Below are 15,718 nucleotides of genomic sequence, written 5' to 3'. Positions count from 1 at the left end.
CCTGCGTTGAATCATAAATATGGGACCAGTTGTAGCATTGTTAAGGTTTGGCCCTGAAACTGTTTTGTAAGAGAAAAACACAAACATCAACAAGAAAAGCGATAACATAGAGAAAGAGGAAGAGATGTCAGGCTCAGCAGATCCATTAGTGATATCATTCGGTGAGATGCTCATCGACTTTGTTCCTGACACATCTGGTGTCTCCTTGGCTGAGTCTCCTGCTTTTATCAAAGCCCCTGGAGGTGCTCCTGCTAATGTTGCTTGTGCCATAGCCAAACTTGGTGGCAATGCTGCTTTCATCGGCAAGGTTCTTGATTTTTACAAACATTCATTTCCCATCTAGCATAGAGATTGTTCCTATCGCGTCCAATAGAACTTTAGAAGTCAGACCTAAGCGAAATGTGAGATTATTGGACATGGTAGGAACGTTAAGGTTTTTTAAATTATATTAAGGTGGTGTCATAGGTTTTGTCATGTTTCATGATATTGCATATAAATGCAGTCACAAACTTTGTTGTGACAGGTGGGAGATGATGAGTTTGGAAGGATGCTTGTTGATATTTTGAGGAAAAACAAAGTGAACACTGATGGTGTTTGCTTTGATACGGAGGCAAGAACTGCTTTGGCTTTTGTGACATTGAGGAAAGATGGAGAGAGGGAGTTCATGTTTTATAGAAATCCCAGTGCAGATATGTTGCTGGCGGAGTCAGAATTGAATACGGGTTTGATCAAGAAGGCTAAGGTATTTCATTATGGATCCATTAGCCTGATATCAGAGCCATGCAGATCAGCACACTTGGCTGCCATGAAAGTTGCTAGAGAAAGTGGTGCTTTGCTCTCCTATGATCCAAATGTGAGGCTTCCCTTGTGGCCTTCTGAGGAGGCTGCTAGGTCTGGAATCAAGAGCATATGGTTTGATGCCGACTTCATCAAGGTAATACTTTTTAAAGTTTTTAGGTTAAACAAGTTTTTAATTCCTAAACTTACAAAATTAGAATTTGCTCCGGAACTTTGAAACTTTGATTCACAAATTTAAAAATTGAATGGACCTAATTTTTGTAGGGTTTAATTGCATCAAACTCATTTTCCAACTAATATTAAAGGAAAAACGTATCAAACTTTATTATTATCATAAAACGTGTGTGACACGACAAAATAACTTTACATAAGGATTAAATACATTTTTTTTTCTTAAGTTTAGAAATTAAAATGTATCAAATTTTTGAATAAGGACGAATTCTAATTTAATGTCAAAGTTGATGGTTAAAATCATATTTAACCTAAAGATTTTATTACTCTTTCTAGAAGCCTAGAACTCAATATGACTGGATGATTGTGCAAATGGATTGCTGGTATGTAGGTGAGTGATGACGAAGTTCAATTCCTAACCCAAGGTGATCCTGAGAAGGAGGATGTTGTAATGTCTCTGTGGCACGACAAATTGAAATTGCTTCTTGTCACTGATGGAGAGAAGGGTTGCAGATATTACACCAAGGTATCATCCAATATATATACACCCATGTTTTGAAAACAGTGTCTTTTTGACAAAATTGATTCAATAAAGCATTTGATGATTACTATTGGTTGGTTAGATTTATGCAGTTAAAAGATTTTAACTTTTATTTGTGATCCCATATTCAAGAAGGATTTATGCAGTTAGATGTGCTGTTATGTGGGGGAATATACTGATATATTGTTTGAGTGTAGAACTTCAAAGGAAGGGTAAATGGATTTTCAGTGAAGGCAATTGACACAACTGGTGCTGGTGATTCTTTTGTGGGTGCACTTCTCACAGCTGTGGCCAAAGACACTTCCATATTTGAGGTATCTCTCTCTCACACTCACTATAAAATGTTATCTTCTCATTACCATGACATCTTTTTTGTTTTGTTGGATCAGAATGAACAAAAATTGAGAGAGGCTTTGACGTTTGCGAATGGTTGTGGAGCAATTTGCACAACAGTGAAGGGTGCAATTCCTGCACTGCCAACTGCAGAAGAGGCTTCCAAATTTATTTCCAACTCTAAAGCCTCATAGACTCTCTTCCACATTTTCATGTCAGAGTTTCGTCTTATTTATATACCTTTCATATTTGATACCCAATTACTTAAAATTCTTGATTCTGTTTATGAATAATAACAGATATGGTTTTCATTCTTTGCATTCTATAAGCCAATTTTGTCAAATCTGAGAGTGGCATACGATTTCGAAGAAATCAATTCTAACAAAAGCATGTTCTCTATTGAATAAAGTTTATGGGAGTTATACTAACATGCAAGCCACATTCCAAATTTAGTGAACTTATTTCCAAACAAGTGAGACCCACCTAAATCTCAATAAAATTAATTTAGCGTTATAACCTTTAATTTCTTAAACTTAGAAGAAATTTATTCGCCACCGTTCTTTTTCTTTTTCGGTCAGTATCAGCCTCTAGCTTATGTTAAAATTATATTATGATCATAAAAGAAAAATACTAAAATCTCTTTCATTTATCAACATAACTTATCATGCTGCTTTGAGGACACATTTCTTCCCCACTCTTCTTTCTTCTCTTTCTTCCGCACATATCTTCAGCCAAACAACTCAACCCTATATTTCTTCTCTTTTCGTACCTCTCCCTCTCATCAGTTATACTAAACAAAGCGTAAAAGCTACTTATAATCAATGGCTTGTTTTTCTTGTTTATGGGTAATAATTACCAAGTTATTTTTCCTTCTTTGCATATTGAACACTTGTAGCATCTTAGAAACCAAAATTATCTAATCATTGAATAAATTATCAACTGAATGTGTCATGCGAATATCAACAAAGGATTAAAATTCATTTTACATCAATGTTACAGAAAATATATTATTCTCACTGCCATCCAATTAGAAAACATGTTAAGCTCGTAATGTAAAGTAAGTGATATAAAATCACCTGATATTTACTATTGTTAGAATCGACTTGTATGATATCCTGATCAAATCTTCTCATATACAAACGACTCAATTTTTCATAATCAATCCATTTACCCATTTGATTAGATTTTTCGCATTTGTGTGAACTTTTCATGTGATAAATCAATTATTCAACTTTCGTCAAAATAATGAGTTTGAGGGGACAACGAAATCATACAATGTAACCAGAATGGTGCATTCAGTTATAGATTCTCTGATAATTGATAACAGAATGTTTTCCTATTTAGATGAAATTTATGTCAATAAAGTGAATTTGGTTTCCAAGACAGCGAGACGGATAGATTTTAACCAACAGAAAATATTAGCAGATGAGAAAATAGACTCAATAGATTTTCATCAAAATGATTTGAAACTTTGGATGGCGTGCTGCCTAAATTAGCAAGCTATCATTTTTCTATATCCTTCCTATTCAATGTACTTAAAACAGGAGCTACAGCGTTATACAGAGGATAATAATTACAGCAAATTATGAATATAATTTTTACAGATAACAACGACAATAATAATTTATACACCTTTTGGTAAATATAATATTACATGCTCATAGCTCTTGATGAAATCTCTGATTCCCCCTCTTGTAAGTCTGGTTCCGCTACGTCATGATTAACCTGCAATACATGAAGAAACTAGGGTCAAAATCACCTACCACATTCTCACAGCTCATCAGTGCTGCAGATGAGTGAAAACATCTTCATGAAAGAAATAAAAGCATTAACAGACGTTCATTCAGATGCAATATCATACCACTGAACTCTCCATCGTAGCTAGGTACTGATCTAAAGCACCATCTCCACAAAGAATTTTTCCTCCACAGCCAATGGAATTTACCGATCCTACCGACTCCTCGTCAACAACAACCGCATCAATCATTTCATTTCCAGCTTTAACATCTGGAATCTGGTGCATGCAAGCATTCAATGTATTAGTTAAAGATCAGAGAGACCAATCTTAGATACTTGAAGACAGAACTATATTTTACAAAAATAAATGACACTTTGATACCTCAAACATAGCTTCCGTTAAAATGATTTCCAGTAGGGCTCTTAAACCCCTGGCTCCAGTATTTTTGGTCATTGCTTTCTTTGCAATCAATCTAAGAGCTTTCTCTGTGAAGTGTAGCTTTACCTGAAGTTTAGGGATAGAGTTTCAGACTTCTAACTGCCCACACTTCCCATCACTCGCTTGCACACTCATAACAAGTATAATAAAAACTCATACAACTCAAATTGGTGAAAGGATAGAAGGGAGTTGCTTAAATGATTCTGAAACAAGCTGATCAGGTTGACATACCAGATAACAATACCATATGGTAGTATCAAAGACCATAAAAAAGTAAATCACTCAAGGGGGTTTAAAGAAAACTTCTAGTCTGTTTTACATAGAATGGTAAAAAGTATCACCATCCACCGACTCAACAACGTTACAGTGAACAATAGCCAAAATAGGTGAAGAAAAATGTTAGAAAAAAAATTAAGGGAAGCAAGAATATTGCTTTAGGTGGCAAGTTTCATGGCAAAAACCAAGTAATAATTATATAGTTTGAAAGAAAAATATATTATGAATTATTATTAGATTAAGTCAACCATAGGCAACTACGCATTTCCCTTCAATTCAACCCAAGTTAAAGTTTGAACAATTTGGTTCTTTAAATACCCGAATTTAGTTGGTTGGGATGATCCAGATATAACAGTAACTGCTTCAGTTTTTACACCACATACACTCAAACAAAGTAACTCTCACAACAAAAAAATGTGTATTTGAGAGAGAATAAGGAAGAACTTCTTACATCATTCATGTCAAATAATTTCTTGTACTGCTTAGCAAGAGCATTTTTTGGTTCTGTGAGGACCTGCAAAATCAACATTTCAGTAGTCGTATGACCAGATATCCGTGCATAAGAAATTTATTCTAAACTAAAATAGGCCGGTCTGTTTTAACATACAATTTAATATTCCACAAAACAAAAAGTTAGAATTTTAAACTAGCATACACCCATGCAAGCAGCATATTCAGAGAAACATCAGATTTCTCAATGCTAATCACAAACTTCTTTTTATTCAATTAAAAATATAGATAATAAATTATAGTCCACTGGAAAGAATCTCTTGGACTTCTTCTCTACACATGAGGAGATCTTAACGAATGTTACCCTTAAGTTACAAATCCATTCTGGACTGTTGTATCCTTATCCTAATTTTCTGTTCCTTTTGCACCCCATAAACTAACATGAACCAAGAGCTTGCACATGGCAGATGGCCGCCATACAATCATTCTTTATACTACATAATAAATCCAAAAGCAATGGCCATAACAACTTCTAGCTTTTCTAAGAAAACAAATAATATAAAAAGAATCCTTATACAATAGGAGATATTCATAGAAATTTGATGCCTTTGGAAGGCTTAAAAAGACCATAAGGTTTCTCAGCCTTGTATATATGTGGTGCACCCGTGCCAACAATGAGTGAGAAAAGAGAATGATCATAATAACACAACAAGCAGAATTAGATCTTGGTGCACTAAATTGTTAGTGAAAGCAGGAAAATCTACAATAACAAATAAGTTTTGAGCAATGCTTATAATACCTGCATAAGTTGGTCTTCAGTTAGAGCTGATAAGCTAACTAAGATTGGAAATCGTCCTATAAACTCTGGGATGAGACCATATGAAATAAGATCAGCACTTTCCACCTGAAATTACAGATGCCACTTTTAGTTGCAGTTGGATGATTGTTGGCTACAACGATATTATTCTCTAACTTATGTATTTTTCTGTATGCTGTTGAAGAATGGAAAGCGAACAACAGAATAGCTAATGCGCATGATTTATTTTAGCTTGAATTAATCAAAGTATCTACCTAACTAGCTTTACAGGAATGTAAAAAAAGAAATAAATAAATAAAAAGAAAAACTCATTCCGAGAACCGTAATAAATTCTCACCGACTCAAGTAAAGATGATGTTACTGCAGCATGTGTAACCCCACCAGTTCTCATATTAGCACGGATCGGTGCCCCAAAACCAATTGAAGAATCTTGCCGTCTGCTCTTTTTCACAAATCAAAAATCAAATGAGAAGTCCAACAAAACCAAGATAAGCACAAAAACATCTGTGAACAAACATTCTTTCTAGACATACAAAAGAAAAAATTACCTCTCGGAAATGGTTTTTTCGAGATCAATAAATGCTCCACCACATATGAAGAGAATGTTCTTTGTGTCAATCTATATATCACAAAAAATAAGTGGCAGTTATGTAAATTAATGACTAAATGATTTGAGAACCATAAGCATGTTTCACTAGGTGAATATATGATCGTTGAACCTATCTAGCATTGACAAATACTTGCTAAGGAGATGAAAGAGTTCCTAAAGAACTAATCCATCTTATATTTTCATCCTCCTAATTAGCCTCTAACCACTTATAGCCTCTGATGTATCTAGCATTAGTGCTCTCATGTAAATTAGGTGATGCTAAGGTTTTTAAAAATAATAATTCTAAACATAAATGCAGTGCCCCCAAAATATAAATGCATAATTCTGAAGAGTTCAGGTTCATAGGCAGCGCCAAATAATACCAGGCAAGAAATTTCATAAATCATATCATATCAAAGAACAAAACAAGAAACAAATGACAGATGTTAAACTTTCCAAGAAAACATACCTGTATGTTATCACCCCGTGGATGCTTCCTTGCTCCTTTCTCAGGGACGTTTACTATCTAGACAATAAGAAAGCATTCCAGGTTCAGGATACTATCTATTAGAATGGTACTAACCATCCCACAACTAATTATTTTTTGAGAAACATTTCGTACAAACAATTGATCGATTTCTGAAAAATAACAATGTTGCAAGAAACAGACAGGTGACAATAAAACAATTTTATCCACTAATAGACACTGATTATAAAAGAAATTAACTTCAATAATATTTAGAGTATTCAAGAGACCATGTTCCCTCCCAGTCTCCATTTTCTGAAAGTATAATCATTTATCGAAATGATAAATAGATCTCTCTCTCAACCTCTCTTATTTATAGGTAACATGTCCTGTTCTTTCAGTTCACTGACCTAATTAACTAGCTAATGAAACCTAATAGACCTCCATTACATTATATTCTTTTGTTACCCTTTTACACTAAACATATCATTACAACATTGTCTTAAATCTTTACGGTAGAAGTTTCCCTTAATTAATAACAAAAGCGAGCATCCTCTAAATGAATAGTCCCCATAAACAGTTCTTTGAATCTCAAAACTAAGTTCTCAACAAGCAAAAGAATATACCAATTTTGGTAATATATTGGACAATACCACTAATGCATCAGTGATATGTTAAAAAACCTTGCATATATGAAGGAATAAAAGATCAAAATAGAATTACTGAGAGAACCTAAGCAAGGAAATTACTTATCATTTTGAAAAACTTAAGCACAGAATATAAAAGATACTACGTTCTTATGTTCATCACTTAAGGGTTATAATTAAATAGGGGACAAGTACAAACTACACAATGAGTTCACTTAGCATTTAAATTTACAAAGAAGTAAACCAATTATGAACAATTACATTTTGGAATTATTTTACTTACAGTTCCTTCCAGCATTTTTAATAATGCCTGCTGCACACCCTCACCAGAAACATCTCGGCTAATATTCAAGCTTTCAGCCTGTAATATATAGCATTTAAAAATTTAAAACTATAGTGGAAGGCCATTTCTGTTTCTGAACTTAGCCAATTAAATTAGAAAATAACCTTCTTAGTTATCTTGTCCACTTCATCAATGTAAACAATCCCCTGTTGGGCTGCTTGAACATTGAACTCTGCTGCCTATACGGGAAAAACCAAATTCATAATGAAGAGATGGCAAGTAGAACTAGAAACAACACAAGATATCTTCTGAAAAACCTTAAATTATAAGTAAAGTTTAATAACAGAAGTATTCAAACAATCACATAGATTGAAACAAAAGCAGTAATTATAACTGAAGAAATGTATGCTTAATGCGTCTGTAAAGCAACACAGAAAGACCATGGACAATCCTTTGCCACAACTGATGAGGAGCTTAAGTCAAACTATCACTAGCTTCTTGACATCTACAAGAAGATTGTCTACTAGAAACAATGAGAGGCACCAAAACCATGGGAACATTGGCACATAAACCAGCCCAGAAAAAAAAAAAATGGGAAGCATGGTACATTTTTTAAATAAATGCGGAAAAAGTGTGATATATGCTAATGTAAATTTAGGACAGAAGGTGGAGATTTTTAAAGAACAAGAAAAACTCGTTCATTTCACTTTGTTCAAAGAATTGATAATTTGCTCAAACAACATCATACTTATACAGAACAAATTACCTACCGCAAGTAGTTTATACAATATTGACTCAACGTCTTCTCCAACATAACCAGCCTGCAAATTAGAAAAATTCCCCTTTCAGATCAGTACCGCCAAAACTTTTGTCCAAGGACAAAGAAACCACCATCAGTCAACCATGGAAACAAATCAGAAATACATAATATACTAAATAATACTATCTGAATATCCACATTCTAGAAGAAAAACTTGTAATTCCAATTAGCATAACATCTTATCACTCAATAACCTCAATATCTCGAAAATTCACATATCAGGAACAAAAATCTGTATACATTATTATCGTTTAACTCAATCCTGCCCAACTATTACTCAGCCAAACTCTAACACGACGTCGTCAAAGAATACATACTTGCCTGCGTTAGTGTAGTTGCATCAGCAATGACAAAGGGAACATTCACAAAACGAGCCAGTGTTTTCGCAAGTAATGTCTTCCCTATTTGATGGAAATTAGATTAGCAGAGCAGACATAAAGTAACTTCAGAAGCTAGCAAGAAAAGCACAAACAACACGATGCATTAATAATTCTCAGTGAATAAATAATAACATCATATACCTGAACCAGTTGGACCCATCAAGAGAACATTACTCTTTTCCAGCTCCACATTATCGTCATCATCCAATCCTTCGGAGATTCCTGCATCTTCCCCTGACCTAGTGATAAACCCAACATTCAGTCACAGTCACAGAACACAAACAATTACCGCAACGAAAGAATAAACTGCTATAGCGAAAGAACAAATAAACAAACCCGTTGAATATTCTCTTGTAGTGATTATAAACTGCTACAGAGAGCACCTTCTTGGCTCTGTGTTGCCCAATAACAAATTTATCGAGACCCTTGCAGATTTCCTTGGGAGTCGGAAAATCCCTACCCAAATTAGAGCCTCCGACCCACCCAGTGTTCTCTTGGCGGGGCCCAGCGGGGGCCCGAACATAATTAACACTGAAAGGAGTTTGCGGAGGCACGGCAGCGTCGTGATGCCAATCCTGTGGCGGCTCCCCATTGCTGCTACTGTACAGTCTGAGAATCCTGGGCCGTAAAAGCCCAGTACTGGTGCTGTGCCTAGAAGAGAAAAAACTGGGCAAGAAACTGAGGTGCAGCTTCTTCTTGTTCCATGCAGAGAAGATTCGAGACATAGAGAAGCTTCTTGCTTCGGTTGGGATTAAGATTAACGGAGATTCGCCCGGTTGAAGACAATAGGATAAGAAACACAGCTTCCGTATCGTTCCTCTTATTAATCGCATTTATCTACGCGTTCACGCTTTTAATAAAAAAATAATAACCAAGTAATTTTATCCCAAAAAAAAAAACGGCGTATAATAATATATTTAATCTGTTTTTTTTTTTCTTTCAACCGTCAGATTCCAAAAAAAATTCTGTTTTTATAGTTTAAGTTGATTTTATTCTTTTTAATTATAATTTATATTATTTAAATACAAATTTTTCAAACAAATAGATATTCATTTTAAGATTTTTGATTGATTTTAATACACACATTATTAAAAAAGTACATTGAAATTATCAGTATATAAAAAGATAGAGTGTCCATAAGAAAGAAAAAAGTAGAAGATATCATAGATATACAATAGGAGAAGTCTTTATATGATCATCAGCAAAGATGAAAAAGTAACACATTCCACCAAAGGTGGTGGTGGAAACCTTTTATTCACAAAAGTAAACACAGACACAGAAACCAATTTTTTCTTGTTATGATCAGAGACAGTGAAACACAGAAGAACTGAGATGATGATTCAAAGTTCCTGCTTGGCCCCATCTTTGGTGAGCTTGGGTGGCTCCTGATCCTCCCCTGCAATGGTGACAACCCTGGGACCTTTGATCTTTTCTGGTGACAACTTGTTGAGAGTCAAAGTGAGGACCCCATTCTCCAGCTTGGCCTTCACACTGTCCAAGTCCACATTTTGTGGCAACCTGAACTGCCTCCAGAACTTGCCATAGGACCTCTCCACTCTGTGCCAGTGATCCCCTTTCTTCTCCTCTTCTCTCTTCCTTTCGCCACTCACTCTCAGCACCCTGTTCTCTTCCACTTCTATCTTTATCTCTTCCCTCTTCAACCCTGGCACGTCCACCATTATTTCATGCCCCTCTGGGGTCTCCTTCCAGTCCACTCTAGCAGCTGGCATCACCGTCGATTGTTCATCTTTCTCAACCCCGAATGGAATCTGTTCCAGCACATGAAACGGGTCTGGGAATCGATCAGACAAGAGCTCCGCCAGAATGCCTCTGGGAGGATCGAATGGTAGTAGAGAACCGTTTGCTTTGGCAACAAAGAGCAACAACAGGAACAAGATGAGTTGGTGTAGCCTCATTTGGGAACTAGAAACAGACAATGATGGTTAATAGTCGAGAATTATTGGAGTTTGCGCTGCAATTGTGTGTCTTCAACCATGCGATGATCGATGACACAGGTACACACGTATATATAGAGCACGGTTCTTGAAGTTAAAAGTTAGCAAGGTTCTTGAAGAATCCATGAAGTGAAATGGGAGTGGTTTAGTGTAGAGAGATGAAGAAAGTTCTACCACAATTTGGAATATATTTCAAGCATTCTCCACCATGTTCCAGAGAATTCATGTGTTTTTTTGTTAACGTAACAATAACAGATACTTGCAGTGCACTGTAGTAGTCTTTTTAGCACTTTTGCACTGTGTTGGGCTTCACCATAATATACACTTTCAATCCACACTATACCCACTCTTTGTTTAATTTTGTTTTTCAAAGAGAAAAGTATGTTTGGACAAAAAAAAAAATTGACTAAACAAACTTTTTGTAAATAAAATTAAAATAGATTAATTTTCTATTTTTTAATCAAAACAAAGTAATAAAATCATTTTTTTTTACCTAAATCGGTAGTTTGTTAAGAAAAAAAATTGTTAAACTATGATTTTCCTTTTCAAAGCTAGAAAAAATAGGAAAGGTTCATAGTTTTTAGACTTTTCTCAGTTATTAAACTTGTCTATTTCTAAACAATGTATTATTCCTAATTCATAGTTTTTTTCAGCCTTATATTTTCTTTTATTTGAATAAATAATACAAAATGCCCAGTGCATTTTAAATTAAACAATGAATAATATAGATAATTTCAAGAACATGAAAATTAAAATAAGGGCTAAAATTCTGTTAAATAATTTATTATTTATTTATTGTTATAATTTAATTATTTGAAAACAGGTCGAGTTTGTGGCGAGTATTTATGCCCTCAAATTCATCCTACTCTCATTATTTATACATCCAAAAATATCTTATCCTAACAACTGAATCAAGTGTTGCTGAGTTGGGACAAGGCAAGACGAATACTAGTTACTACACTTCTTTTTCTTCGTCGTGGCTAATGGTTAATTTCCTTTGTTTACAAGCTATGAGCATGGACCAAAAAAATTATACTAATTTATATACACTAATTTTGTTTGTGTTTAGTCATTACACCATTTGATTCGTATGAGTGATTCAACTCTTACAAGAAAGGCATCGATTCTTTTCTATTAGAGGTGCATAAATGAGAGAGTTATTTTCTATCATTTTTTTTTTCATCAAGGATTAGAGTAGATTAATTCCTTTAGACATAAAGATTATTGAAATTACCCTCTCAACAAAGTATTTTTATATACATGATATAAAATATTTTTCTGTGAACATACTAGAGGCCCTCGAGTATTTATGGAACGTGTCAAACATTGTGTATATTCATAATTTTTGTTTGATTGTACATTAGCTTCAGATTTATATTGTTTTCTTTATACCTGATGAGCACGAGCGTGAGAATGGATAAGCCAAATTTCAGATACAAAGGTATTACAAATATCAGAAAATTCCAAGATCAAAACAAAAATGAAGAAACATCTCAAGTCAAACACAATATTATGCATAAGAAAGCATCAATTCGATGTATATGACACATATGTAATCTATCATAGAAGAAAATTGGTGGTGTGAATAAGAATACAAAAAAAAAAATTATGAACAGAACCTATACAAGTAGCAGTTATAGATGAGGGAATCACAGCCTAAACAGTGACAGGTTTCAAGAGCTGGTTGCAGCAGCTGAGTACTTAACACTACTCTGAATTTGAAAGACTTGCCAACCAGGGAAGCAACTTTTCATGTACTAACTCAGGTCTGTCATCATGAGGACAATGTCCAACCCCTTCAAGTAAGAAGAGTTTAACATTTTCTTGTTGAGAAGGCAATGAAGAAAAGTACTTGCCAACAGGTCCATCAATTGGAGTAAAGGGATCTTCATCTCCCCACAAAAGTAAAACAGGCAAAGATATGTTTGGCATTAACACCACCGGATTGGGGCCCGGTGGCCCTGTCACAATGGACACAAATGCATCTAAGGCCCCTGGAGCATTGGCTGGTTCCCTAATGATCTTCATTTCCAGAATCAAAAATGCATTCTAAGTAAACTGTTGTGAAAGAAAGGAAGATTAATAACAAATCAAGTGAACAACAAAGTATTACCTCCACCAGTTCTTCATCCACAGACTCCTTATTTCCATACACTGAACTCAAAACGTTTCTTAGATTCTCTCTGCATATTATCAGCAATGCAATGTTAGGTTGCCTTTTTACACATCCAAAGGAATTTATGGCCAAACCTGAAGAGAATAATACCTTTGTTTAACTCGCTCAAAAATTGCTGAGGCGATTCCCTTTTGCTTTAATAAAAAATCAATCAGCCAAAGCAAGGGTAATAGTAACTTGATCCTCCAGTCATCAACAATCGCTTTGTTGTTCATGCCACCAGCACAATTCAACAGCACAATGCCTCTCACAAGAGTTTGACTTGAATCTGATTGGAGACTATAATTCATAGATAAGGCAAAAAAGAAATTTCTGATGCAAACTATATATGCTTAACTGTTTTGAGAGAAATCTAGGTTAGATATCCAGCCTCTGGGGGATAAATCAAACATACCTGAGGCAGCAATGAGACAGGCGAGACTTCCAACAGAGTTTCCTATCAGTACTGTTGGCTTCTGAATAACTTCATTCAAGAAATCCAAGATCAACTGTTTAGAGTGAATACAGGGTACAAGTTAAGTTTGTAATGTTGTATGCCGAAGATTTCACCCAAAAATTGAGAACGTTGGAGATTCGATCTCCAATTAAAACCTCAAGAAATAAATACCTGAGCCCAAGTTTCCATGGTATATTGAAAGCCTGGAGGCTTATCTGAAGCTCCAAACCCGAGAAGATCAATAGCATACACAGTATAATTCTGGGCTAGAATCTTGATGTTCCTGAAGAGAAAGAAGAAAACAAAAATGCTTACGTACTAGTTCAATTCAATGACTACATTGTTAAGTGAAATGACAAAAGTAGTGATTTTTTAGGATTTGTTATGAGAGTAAACTAAAAACAAGGTTTCTATGTGTGGATTTTGAATCATATTAGAAAAAAAATAAAATTAACAATTATAGCGAAAGTGCTTGATTAAAGTCGCACATTAACTAAGAAAAATTCATGTAGTTGGAATTGAATTTACTTGAGAGCCAACAGCTCAACACCAAAGTACAATCATAGATCACCACCAAGTACAACCACCCCCTAAGCATTTTTGTTTTCCCACAAATCCTTTTTAACTGAGATAGTGGAGATTCCTTCTGGATCCAGTGAACTTTCTAGGATTTAACGTTTGGAATCCAAACTACGCAATGTCCTACCAAAAATTTTCGAAAGCAAATAACATGCAAGCTCAATGGACAACTTAATAATTAACATGGTCACCCTAAAGTTCCATCTTTTCATTGTCAACCATTTTCTGCCTTGCAAATACTTGAAGTTGGTGATTACAAATGAAATTGAAAAAGGGGGGTTATCTGAACAAAAGAAGGGGATTCTGTACAGTTGCCGGAAAAAGGTGATTGACAATCTCAATAAAAAAACTTCAAAGTTACACACTGATCCATTTCCTCATACAATTAGCTTCTAAATTTGCACAAATTTTAATTTGGGTAATCAATTGCTGTTATAGATATTTAACTTGAAGGGGGAATGCAACAATTCATTGCCTATCTACTTAGAAAGCATATAGTACTTTATATTATCCTTTTTTATGTGGCTACCGGCTCACCATACAAATGTGATAATACAATATCTAAAAAGAAAAAAACGGGTGGACGAGAAAACAGCAACATGAGAAGTGAAAAATGTTGAACACATGATTAGTTAAGGTGGCTAAATTACCTGCGCCAGTGAGGAATGGAGGCACCAAAGCCATGAACAAGTAAGAGGGGAGGGTGGTTGGCTTGCAACTGCGGAGGAGAGTCCGAAGAAACAAAGTAGTTGATTGAATATTGACCCTTCCACTGCCATGTACGACACCTCTGCTTTATGTTTTCCACCTCAGAGAGGGACCCCTCAGCAGCAGAAGTTGCTGTGGAAGTACCAGAGGTGGAGTTTATTATGACACTGCTTCTGTCACTACGATCAAAAGCATTACTTGAGTAGATTGGATGGTGATGGTGATGGCAAGGAAGAAGAACCTTCACTTTCCTTGGTCTTGTAGAGAAGAAGAATTCTCGGTGTGTCCGTAAATGCAGAAAGCCAACAGAATGAATAGCACTTGTGACTTCCATCACTTTGCTGTGTCTGTCTAACTGTGGTTCCTGACATATAGTTTGGGTCTTTTCTGTTAAACATCGGAACGGGTCTGGCCCAATTGTAGAGCGTCTTCAATAAACCGTAGAGATGTCAAAACTAATCGGTTCGGCCCCTTTTGGTCCGTTTTGCTTTTAATCGGTTAAAAACGGATTGGATAGGATTTATCCGTCACAACAAACAGGTTGATGTTATAAGCTGTCCGATACATTAACCCGCCATTTTTTTTTTAATTTTTATTAAATTTTGTTATGAATTTTGACATTTAACCTAAGAATAACAAATAAGCATGCATATCTCCAAATTAGTTTCTGTTTTGACAGAAAACTTTACATTGACCGGTACGATTAAGGGTATGAAAAATATTTAAATTTTTTCAATTAGGTATTGGAATGGGAATAAAGATGTACATATTCGTTCCATTTCCATACTCGTCATAATACTGATTCTCATTCTATCATTGTCCTCATTTAAATTATTAAAATATTCATAATTATTAACTTGATTTGATAACTTTAGTTACTTTTAATTTAGTTTTTGTTGTAGTTTTCGTTACATATATCTACTATGAAATTTGTAACATGCTTGTACTTAAAAAGTAGGGTTAAATATATTTTTAGTTTTTAAACTTTATTATGAAAATGAAATTTGTCCATGTTCAAAACTTTGATACATCTTATTTTCTAAACATTAAAAATAAATAAATAAATATAGTGTTTTTAACTCAACGATAATAATTTTTGTGTGCTTGGTAAACAACA

General features: G+C 34.8%; 4 protein-coding genes across 4 annotated transcripts; 1 reads left to right on the top strand and 3 right to left on the bottom strand.

Moving 5' to 3' along the window:
• Nucleotides 1–5: 5 nt before the first annotated feature.
• Nucleotides 6–2,122, top strand: LOC114191908 (probable fructokinase-5). The gene is made up of 5 exons (XM_028081361.1): nt 6–307; nt 524–934; nt 1,361–1,495; nt 1,708–1,824; nt 1,900–2,122. Exons 1-5 carry the CDS (start codon nt 125–127, stop codon nt 2,035–2,037), a joined length of 984 nt encoding a protein of 327 aa, XP_027937162.1. The 5' UTR covers nt 6–124; the 3' UTR covers nt 2,038–2,122.
• A 1,139-nt stretch (nt 2,123–3,261) lies between these two features.
• LOC114191907 (CLP protease regulatory subunit CLPX3, mitochondrial-like) lies at nt 3,262–9,580 on the bottom strand. Its single transcript, XM_028081360.1, has 14 exons — nt 9,084–9,580; nt 8,889–8,986; nt 8,689–8,768; nt 8,318–8,368; nt 7,712–7,786; nt 7,548–7,625; nt 6,621–6,677; nt 6,111–6,181; nt 5,900–5,999; nt 5,545–5,649; nt 4,747–4,809; nt 3,963–4,085; nt 3,705–3,857; nt 3,262–3,568 (listed from the first exon to the last, which is right to left on the bottom strand). The coding sequence occupies exons 1-14, from the start codon at nt 9,578–9,580 to the stop codon at nt 3,494–3,496; spliced, it is 1,626 nt and encodes a 541-aa protein (XP_027937161.1). The 3' UTR covers nt 3,262–3,493.
• Nucleotides 9,581–9,886: 306 nt separating this feature from the next.
• LOC114191909 (22.0 kDa class IV heat shock protein-like) lies at nt 9,887–10,843 on the bottom strand. The gene has a single exon (XM_028081362.1). The coding sequence runs from the start codon at nt 10,661–10,663 to the stop codon at nt 10,088–10,090; it is 576 nt and encodes a 191-aa protein (XP_027937163.1). The 5' UTR covers nt 10,664–10,843; the 3' UTR covers nt 9,887–10,087.
• A 1,350-nt stretch (nt 10,844–12,193) lies between these two features.
• On the bottom strand, nt 12,194–15,008 carry LOC114190587 (pheophytinase, chloroplastic). The gene is made up of 6 exons (XM_028079536.1): nt 14,544–15,008; nt 13,486–13,597; nt 13,273–13,366; nt 12,969–13,146; nt 12,816–12,885; nt 12,194–12,724 (listed from the first exon to the last, which is right to left on the bottom strand). Exons 1-6 carry the CDS (start codon nt 14,933–14,935, stop codon nt 12,410–12,412), a joined length of 1,161 nt encoding a protein of 386 aa, XP_027935337.1. The 5' UTR covers nt 14,936–15,008; the 3' UTR covers nt 12,194–12,409.
• Between the last annotated feature and the right edge of the window lie 710 nt (nt 15,009–15,718).

The sequence above is a fragment of the Vigna unguiculata genome, chromosome 7 (assembly GCF_004118075.2).
Source record: "Vigna unguiculata cultivar IT97K-499-35 chromosome 7, ASM411807v1, whole genome shotgun sequence".
Taxonomy (NCBI): Eukaryota; Viridiplantae; Streptophyta; class Magnoliopsida; order Fabales; family Fabaceae; genus Vigna; species Vigna unguiculata.
Note: the sequence above shows the minus strand (reverse complement) of the source record. Positions and strands in the feature narration are given on the sequence as shown.

Excerpts from the sequence above, each read along its gene's own strand:
- LOC114191908 (XM_028081361.1), top strand. The coding sequence starts at position 125 with ATGTCAGGCTCAGCAGATCCATTAGTGATATCATTCGGTGAGATGCTC. Across the intron at positions 1,496-1,707 it reads GTTGCAGATATTACACCAAG|AACTTCAAAGGAAGGGTAAA; the intron begins GTATCATCCAAT and ends GTTTGAGTGTAG. Across the intron at positions 1,825-1,899 it reads AAGACACTTCCATATTTGAG|AATGAACAAAAATTGAGAGA; the intron begins GTATCTCTCTCT and ends TTGTTGGATCAG.
- LOC114191907 (XM_028081360.1), bottom strand. The coding sequence starts at position 9,580 with ATGCGATTAATAAGAGGAACGATACGGAAGCTGTGTTTCTTATCCTAT. Across the intron at positions 6,000-6,110 it reads GAAAAAACCATTTCCGAGAG|ACGGCAAGATTCTTCAATTG; the intron begins GTAATTTTTTCT and ends GAAAAAGAGCAG. Across the intron at positions 4,810-5,544 it reads CTGAAGACCAACTTATGCAG|GTCCTCACAGAACCAAAAAA; the intron begins GTATTATAAGCA and ends TTGATTTTGCAG.
- LOC114191909 (XM_028081362.1), bottom strand. The coding sequence starts at position 10,663 with ATGAGGCTACACCAACTCATCTTGTTCCTGTTGTTGCTCTTTGTTGCC.
- LOC114190587 (XM_028079536.1), bottom strand. The coding sequence starts at position 14,935 with ATGGAAGTCACAAGTGCTATTCATTCTGTTGGCTTTCTGCATTTACGG. Across the intron at positions 12,886-12,968 it reads TTTGAGCGAGTTAAACAAAG|AGAGAATCTAAGAAACGTTT; the intron begins GTATTATTCTCT and ends GATAATATGCAG. Across the intron at positions 12,725-12,815 it reads TGGATGAAGAACTGGTGGAG|ATCATTAGGGAACCAGCCAA; the intron begins GTAATACTTTGT and ends CTGGAAATGAAG.